The 9,045-nt window shown below is 38.0% G+C and overlaps 1 protein-coding gene across 2 annotated transcripts; it reads left to right on the forward strand.

The window, feature by feature from the left end:
* Window positions 1-992: 992 nt before the first annotated feature.
* On the forward strand, window positions 993-8,757 carry LOC310716467 (G1/S-specific cyclin-E2-like). 2 transcript variants are annotated; one of them, XM_083523796.1, is made up of 12 exons: window positions 993-1,296; window positions 2,051-2,107; window positions 2,195-2,264; window positions 2,355-2,405; window positions 2,757-2,887; window positions 4,297-4,432; window positions 5,844-5,990; window positions 6,081-6,176; window positions 6,307-6,435; window positions 7,235-7,346; window positions 7,726-7,883; window positions 8,468-8,757. In XM_083523796.1, the coding sequence occupies exons 2-12, from the start codon at window positions 2,094-2,096 to the stop codon at window positions 8,555-8,557; spliced, it is 1,134 nt and encodes a 377-aa protein (XP_083379922.1). In that variant the 5' UTR covers window positions 993-1,296; window positions 2,051-2,093; the 3' UTR covers window positions 8,558-8,757. The 2 variants fall into 2 exon arrangements, with proteins under 2 accessions (XP_083379922.1, XP_083379923.1); XM_083523797.1 differs by lacking the exon at window positions 993-1,296 and adding an exon at window positions 1,805-1,918.
* The last annotated feature ends 288 nt before the right edge of the window (window positions 8,758-9,045 follow it).

Here is a 9,045-nt window from a genome sequence, read left to right on the forward strand (position 1 = left end):
ACAAAGCAACGGGGAACTGATAACATGTGTATCCATTTAATAACTTTACCTTTGTTACACATCAGTTTGTAATTCTAAATTACCTATCATATTATTGAGCTATCTAAATGTGCATCTCACCCATATCTCCTATAGTTTATGAATGATGAACATTCACACAACCCCTGAACGACCTGAACACAGTCAACCCTAATAAATATATGAAATATTCCACAAGGCACATGTTCAAATAAAAGTCACTGTTCCTGCATTACCTGAAGATCACTTTAAGAATATTATATTTATTCAGGTTTGTCTTTATTTTCAGTGTCCTGATAAGGACTTACCAAATTATAGTTAGAAATCAATGTACTGATTTTAAAAGTGTGATGTTTTCATACCCTCCTGAGATCAGCAGCATACTAGACAGGCTGGTGTTTCTATGTGACAACACTCAGCCTTGTTCCTCAAACGCACAATAGTGAACTAAATGTGGTCATTGGTTATAAATGAAACCATTTTTTTGTTTTGTTTTTCTTTCCATTTCTTTCTATCTCTCTCTCTATATAATGAATTCACGAGGGACAATTCCGTCATCAGGATAAAAATGCTTTCGCTGCACCACTCGCTTCCTTTTGTAAGTTTCTTCCACGTGCCCGAGTCCTGCGAGTTTGTTTACCTTCCCAGAGTTCCGCACGTGGCCCCAGAAACGCGCTTTCTCATTGGTAAAGGCAGAGCCAAGACACGCCTCTTGTTCACTATTCATTTGAATTCCACGGGTAAAACCCCTCCCACTTGCTTCCTGCTCATGGATTGGTCAGTTCGACTTTAGCTCCTCCTACTACGGAAGTATGAAGGAAGTGTAGTGTTTGGAATAAATGAATATAATGATCTTTTTAATGGTTGTATTTTGAATGAAGCAGGAAGGTCTTAAGTGTTCACGACGCAGTTTATTAGACTGGGACGGACATCTTAAAAAAAACATCAATGATTCATAATAATAATAGTTATAATAAATACATAATAACACTATCGCTTTGTTGAAAGGGTTCTCCCGCGGGAAAAAAAAAATCATTTCAAAGTTCCTGAAGTCAATCACGCAATTAAATTTTATACAGAACGGGATATCTCACGTGTTATAAACCTGTTATTCACGTTTATAACGCTCGGATTTGCGGTATAGGCCTGTTGAAAAGTAAATATAAGCGCGGGACTGCACATGCGCAATAGAAACAAAGCGACTCCCCGTATATAAAGTGTTGGCGCCGGCGCGAGAGCTTCACTCCACTTCAAAACCCTGCGCCAAAAAATAAAGAGGTAAGGATTAGGGTCTACTTCTGCTATTATTATTCTTGATCAAACTAATGCTTAATATAATCATATTTCTGGAATAGATCTGCACCTGCGCGCCTTTTCTATCTCTCTTCTATCTATATACTGTATATATGAATGTAATGCAAACCGAGTTGTGTCCCTAATGTGTCGCCTGGTCTTGCTCTTTTAGCAGGCTGATAAACATAAGCTAGCAAGCCAACGAGCTGGAATTTAAAGCTTTTCATGCGACATTAAAAGCGTGCATGCATTTCTATAAAAGGCAAGTAAAACACCGGGAAAGTTGGATTGATTGTTTTCAGATGCACTGCACCAGACTTGGATGGATTAAACAGGGAATAAATAATCCAAGACAAGATCATAAGAGAGCATTTTAATGTATTGCATGCAGATTCAGGGTGATCCGCTTGTGGATCTTGTAAACTGAGCAGATCCGGGCTGTAGTTGTGTGTTCCGTGTTGACGAACTGCTTCCTGTGAACGTGTGAAGGTCTGCGTTTTGGCGCGCAGTTCCTGCGGGAAATTGCTTTCAAACTTCTGAACCGGTTCCTCTAACTCACTAAAACTGGACTCAGAACACCACCGTTATTCCACAGCTAAGCCCTAATGTAGGTCCAGAGGATCCAGATGGATCTGGAGTGTGAATATTAGGGTTAGATGGCGCGCGCTGCTTTGCTATTGTTCCCAACCCGATCTCACTGAATGCACATTCATTAGTGTTTCATTTTTTCTTCTTCCAGAAAACCGGGAAAAACACTACAACTCAATTAATATCCAGCAATAATGACCAGACGAAGGTAAGAAAATAAGCTCTGTGAACCCATATTGCTGTGCAGTTGATAAGAAATGCGTTTCTGAGCCTCTCCACCCTTGTGCTTGTGTAGTGGACGCCTTCAAGCTAGAAATGAAAATGGAGCCACTCATCAGGACAAGATCGCAAAAATCAAGAAGGAGGTTCGGACACTTTTATTCTTTTCGCTTTATTTTTATCGACTTCAATCATTGTTTGACGCATCATCTCACCCCACTTCTTCATGTTTACAGCAACCCAAAAGGAAGAAAGCCCGGTCCAAAAGGCGAACTGGTAAAGCTCAGGTAGGTTCCTGCTGATAACATGCTGAAAACATCTCCTCATTAGGATCAGTCCCAAGGTTGCCTTGTGCGAGACAAATATTCAACCCAGAAACATAAAAAAAGGCCTAAAATGTTGGTCCAAAAAATGACTACCCTACATGAGTATGGGACACAGTGGCTTCTGTATGTCTGTATTCTGCTCCACAATGGGTCAGCACCATGTCCAGGGTCTTCCTCGTCTTGTACCCTTAGTGCCGTACTACAATCATGATCAGTGTTAAAAACATTTTTTTAATATATTATTTTTTTCATGTGCTTCATATTTTTGCTGTATTTAGATCATATTTTAAACGGATACCTTTATCATTTTAGAAACTGTGTGCTCAAGAGGGAACATGTAAAGCTGATGTTATAATTGAGAGCCCTATGGATGAGGTTCATAATGCATTTGATCAGCCATGCTTGTCGCAATGTTCTAGACCATCTCCTCTGCCTCGACTCAGGTTGGTTCCAACACTACATCTTGGTTGTGTATTTGTTTGTTTGTTTGTTTGTTTGTTTGTATAGATAGATAGATAGATAGATAGATAGATAGATAGATAGATAGATAGATAGATAGATAGATAGAGTGTGTTTATATAGAGAGAGATAGGTAGATATACATTGGCCTCCACTAATAACTTAGAGTGATGTTAATGTATAACAATTTGACCATATGGTTCTAACACTACATCTTGGTTGTGTATGTATATGTGTGTGTGTAGATATTGAAAGATTGTTATATATACAGCCTCCACTAATAAAGAAAAAAGTTTTTTTTTTTTTTTTACCCTTTTGTTCAAAGAATTCACAAAAATAATTTGCTCTCATGGAAATCAATCAACTGCAAACACAAAAGTGTTTTTTTTTTTTTAACTTTGCCAAACATATGTGTGCAGCAAAATTATTGGAACCGCTATCAATTCACATGTGTGAAATATATCTGAAGTATATTCCCACTGACATTTGTCAGTACACCTGGGTAACTAGGAACTGGAAATTGTTCAACCATGAAATCCTGTTTCACAGGGGTATAAATATGAGGCAACACAGGCCAAAGTTTCTTTAGTCATTCATCACAATTTGTAAGACCAAAGAACACAGCTGTGATGTGTGGCACAATGTTGTCAAGCTTCACAAAATGAAAAGTTAGCAAAAACATTGAACAAGCCCTTTTTTCCACCGACATTTTGAACAAAAGATCAAAACAATAATGGTTTAAACATATTTATATGCTGTTTTTTAGACTATCGCTTTCACTAAAAATAAGGTTGACTTTGGACTTAAGTGATGTGCCGTGATGTCACCATGACAGATTGTCGAAACAGTTTAATCTGACAATGTGTACACCCACACATGTGCAAACAAATTGTCTTTATCATTAAATCAAATGAATAAAGCAAATAAAATATGTACATGTAATTTACAATAAGGTATACACACAAAAATGACCTACAGTATGTTTCTAACAAGCTGACGTGTAATACAAAACAGGATGGCTGAGAAAATCGAAAGCTACTTTAGCATTTATTCCATAAACATGGTAGAAAAGGTATAAAATTAAGAAATCTGATATTTCATTAACTCATAGAGAAACAAAAGCTTTTCAGAATTAAATAACATCAGGCAGATTAGATGTAAATTTATGTTTATTATTTCATTGTCATTTTAAATAATAGAAACACACTCAGTGTTATTACTGCGTGCTTATTCATTGTAGTTTGACATCATTTACAAAGTCACAAAAATGGATTTTTCTTTTGGTGTTGCTCTTATAACATTTGTCACATGACCATATTATGCTGCAAATAGAGTTTTTTCCTCATTATTTATCTCAAACTCATACTTTTTTTTTTTGCTTTTGCTCTTGTAGCTGGGGGAGTTCGGAGGACGTGTGGGTTAAGATGCTGAGTAAGGAGATGAAGTATAAGCACAGTAATACTTGCTTGGAGAGGCATCCAAGACTCCAGCCCAAGATGAGGACAGTTCTACTCGACTGGCTCCTAGAGGTAAGTATGCTATAAATATCCCAATTTTGTTAAAATAATGAATTTATAGAATCCGTTGGCAGTCCTGGACTCTCTCATAACTTCCTGTCTGTCCTTTTTAGTTGAACTCTATTGACTGAATTGTACAGTAGGCATCCTGGTTAATTTGTGCCAGAGCACCTTTAGTGACTCTTTTTAGGGAATAGATTCTGGGAAAAAATAAATCAAGGGGGGGGGAAGAAGGTAGATAAATAAAAAGTATAAAAGGTGAAAGCTTGAAAGGTGTTTCAAGGAGCGAAAGTGCATCCCTGAATGCAACAAAGAAAAGAGTCCATTGTTTGGATGGCTGAGGTCCTTCACAATCTTCCTGGCCCTGGTCTTGTGCTGTAGATGTCCTGTAGGTTAGGGAGCTCGGTGTGGATGGTACGTTCAGCTGACCGCATCACCCTCTGGAGGGCTCGCCTGTCCTGCATGGTGCTGTTCCTGAACCAGAAAGTGATGCTACCTGTCAGAACGCTCTCAATGGTGCAGGTGTAGAAATTCTTTAGCACCTGAGAGGGAAGTTTAAAGTCCCCATCTCGGATAGTACAGACGCTGCCGGGCCTTCTTCACCAGGGTGTTGATGTGACAGGACCAAGAAAGGTCCTGTGTAATGGGAACACCTAGGTATGGGAAACTGTCCACTCTCTCCACTGGGGTCCCGTTGATGTTTAGCGGGTTGTATGACCGTTCCTGCTTCATGCTGAAGTCCACGATCAACTCCTTAGTCCTACTGACGTTCAGGAAAAGGTTGTTCTCCTGGCACCATCTCTCCAGGTTTTTTAACCTCCTGTAGGTAGGCCGTCCCGTCGTTGTTGGATATCAGGCCCACCACAACAGTGTCGTCAGCAAACTTGATGATGGTGGTGGAGTTGGATGTGGCCACACAGTCATATGTAGACAGTACAGCAGAGGGCTCAGAACACAACCCTGGGGAGCTACAGTGCTGAGGGTGAGGGTGGATGAGGTTTGTTTGCCCACCTGTACGGCTTGTGGTCTGTCAGTCAGAAAGTTGGAGATTCATTGACACAGCGGCAGGCTGAGTTCCAGGACCTCTAACTTAGAGGTGTGCGTGGAGGGAATTATGGTGTTGAACGCTGAACTGTAGTCCACAAACAGCATCTTTGCATAAAGAAGCGCATCAAAGCACACATTTCTGAGAAGAACATTTGAAAAAAGACCTGCTGTGGTTTACTAGCACCCGTACAAAAAAAACACATAAAGCTGACAGGAAGTTATGCCCATATCTACACCATCTACATTTGCCTCAGTGGTGTAGTTTCCTTTGGAAATGTTCAGTCAGTAAATTAATTAAAATTCAATAAATTCATTAATGAAAATAGCAAGCCCTGAGAAATCTCATTTAATGAGTTACGTTTTTGCTTTCTTTTAGGTATGCGAGGCTTATCTGCTTCACAGACAGACGTTCTACCTGGCACAGGACTTCTTTGACAGATTCATGCTCACCCAAGACAACACGGAAAAGGAGCGTCTGCAGCTCATTGGCATCACGGCGCTCTTCATCGCTTCCAAAATCGAGGTAAAGACCGAGCTGGATTATAAGAAACTTTAAACACTTTTGCGGTTGCTTCAAGCGGAATACAAATCTAAACCAAGCATTTTCAATCAGGAAATTTATCCGCCCAAACTCACGGAGTTGGCCTATGTCACAGACGGCGCATGTCTTGAAGAAGAGATTCTACAAATGGAGCTTATTATGTTAAAGGTAGTGATTCTGACCTTTATGTTTATCATTCTACACAAAGCTGCACTGTGTGACCTGAAATACGTGCAACATTGTCTTACATTTTTACAATAAATACACTGGGCTTTTGCATGTTTGTGTGTTCTATAAGGCATTAAATTGGGACCTATATCCTGAAACTGTTATTGCATGGATGAAGCTTTACATACAGATGGCCTCCGATTTCACGAACCTGCTGGTGCCACAGTTTTCTCAAGAGATGTACATCCAGATTACACAGGTAATAGACAGATTATTTTGAAGCCGCTGGCATTTATTACAGTCCAACTAGTGTATACATGTGGGAGTCACCACACAGTGCATGTCAAAAGCCTTATCAAGACAGATTGTAACATACTCTACATTGGCAAAAGCATTTGGACACCTGATTTGGCTCTTAAGATAACTTTTGCCACAAAGTTAGAGGCAAACAATTGTACAATTGTCTTTGAATGTTGTCTTTGAATGTTGTAGCATGAAATGTTCCCTTCATTTAAACTAGAAGACCCAAATCTGTTTCAGCATGACAATGCCCGGTGCAGAAAGCCAGCTCCATGGAGATACGCTTTAAATTGTTTGCAGTGGAAGATCATGAGATCTTAAGCACATCGTGGCCTGCTATATAGCAAAAACCTATTGGGTAACTTTGGGATGAATTTGAAACCCTGACTGCACTCCTGGCCTTCTTTACTAACTTTACTAATACCCTTGTGGATGAATGAGCACAAATCTCCTTAAACACAATCCAAAGTGGAACATCTTCCCAGAAGAGTAGAGACTATTATCACAGCAAACCAGGACTAATTGTGCATGGGATGTTCAAAAAGCACATACCAATGTGTGATTGACGTACGAAACCTTTGTCCAGATAGTGTATGCCATTTCACTTTTGAAAGATTACATAATATATATATATAAAGTGTGTGTGTGAGTGAGTAAATGGTCTCTTATTATGTGAAATGTTTCTCCAAGATGCAACTCATAGTATATACATCTATATACTTTTACTGGGTTTTTAGACATTTTTGTTTTTCTCTCAGCTTTTAGATTTGTGCATCCTCGATATCAACTCTCTGGAGTTTAAATATGGAGTGCTTGCTGCAGCTGCCTTTTGCCACTTTAAATCTTTTGAAGTCGTACAGAAAGTATCGGGTAAGAAAAACGTCTGGATTTTAGGATCATTTGCATTTTTATGAATCAGTGAAATTTCTAATGTTACACAAATTGTAACCCAGGTGGTCCTCTAAGTCTATCAGCTCCACAGGGTGCCGGGAGTTCGGGACTTTCCCCATGAATCTATGAGTTTTTGAAACTGTAGTCAGTCTTTTTTAAAGACAGAAACTGATCCAGATTCTTTCCAAAAATATCATTTCCTGTCATACTTTCTCATTGCAGTTTCTTTAGCAAATGTTCATTAAGATGTATCTGTGATTCATGTTTAAATCACATGGCAACATGGTCACATTTACAAGTAAATTTAGTTCTGGAAAAATACTTAAGTAAGAATTTATAACGTTTGTTCCTGTGGCAGGTTTGAGCTGGGAGGCCATCGAGAGCTGTGTGAACTGGATGGCTCCGTTTGTAGAGACCATGATGGGCTACGAGAGCGCAAAGTTGAAAAAATTCACTAAAGTCTCTTCTGAGGACCAACACAATATTCAGACCCACATCGACTACCTCTCCATGCTGGTGAGTTATAAAATAAAAATAAATTTTTTCTACCCTAGCACTGGTGAACCAAGTATATTCTAATTAAAAATGTGTGTAGTTGTGATTTATTTAATAATTAATAAAATTATAATTTTACACAAATCGTTGAGGAAAATATCTGATTATAGCTACAATACATATGCATCAAGTATGTGATGTCTACTAAAAGTCTTTATTATTATTTAAAAAATGTTTTTAGATAATTTAAATACAATATTTAAATTGCCACAAATTTAAACAAAGGATTAAACTTAAAGTACAAATTTGTGTCTATCAAATCTGCTTCCAGTTAGTTTTTAATTATAAAAAAGTTTACATAATTAACAATAAATACTATATGATTAAATACACAATAAATAATACATTTATAATGAATATTTTTTGAAAAAAATGTTTTAAAAATTTTTCTTAAGATATGGCAATTAGAAAAGTATATTATTGTTATACAAGTGAAAATGTATAATAGTGTATAAATATATATCGGCTCATCGCCCACTCTAATACGACACGATTAAAGAATGTATTGCACCAATCAATCAACTGTCCTTTGTTTTTTTTGACAGCATGAAGCGCAGCAAAAACGGACTCTACAGACACATGGCGTGTTTCCCCCCACACCACCGAGCAGCGCGGAGAAATCCAGCACACACTGAGCGATCAGTGCTGCGATCAGCCATCGCTTCTCTCTTCCCTACAGCTTAAAGCTACTGTAACCCGAGCTGAACCAGCCTTCATTACATAGTGACTGGGAGATTAATATATGGTATAATGTGAATAGGAAGGTTGACATTTGTTCTATCTGCATTCCATTTCACCTAAAAAAAAAAAAAAAAAAAAAGGAAAAAAAGAAAAATTTACTATAGATATACACAGAGCATATCCTCAGGGATTTTATCTGTATGACTGTTTAAAAAAAAAAAAAAATGTTTTGAAAAAAACTGTCAACTTTGAAGATTTACGATTATTGTCCATCTTTGCATTACCGTTAATTTCCACATAATTAATGTAATGTGCAATATTCCATTTTATGTACCTACTAGTCAATTGTAATGATACTGAAGAAAAAAAGAAAAAAAAAAGTCTTAAAATGCATTATATGGGCAAAAGTGTGTGGACACCTGACCATAAAGATTGGTCCTCC

Source organism: Silurus aristotelis, assembly GCF_946808225.1.
Source record: "Silurus aristotelis genome assembly, chromosome: 21".
Classification (NCBI taxonomy): Eukaryota; Metazoa; Chordata; class Actinopteri; order Siluriformes; family Siluridae; genus Silurus; species Silurus aristotelis.

Bases quoted from the DNA above. Each gene is read 5' to 3' on its own strand.
- LOC310716467 (XM_083523796.1), top strand. The intron at 6,436-7,234 runs GTAATAGACAGA...TTTTTCTCTCAG, and splicing joins TGTACATCCAGATTACACAG to CTTTTAGATTTGTGCATCCT. The intron at 7,347-7,725 runs GTAAGAAAAACG...TTCCTGTGGCAG, and splicing joins AGTCGTACAGAAAGTATCGG to GTTTGAGCTGGGAGGCCATC.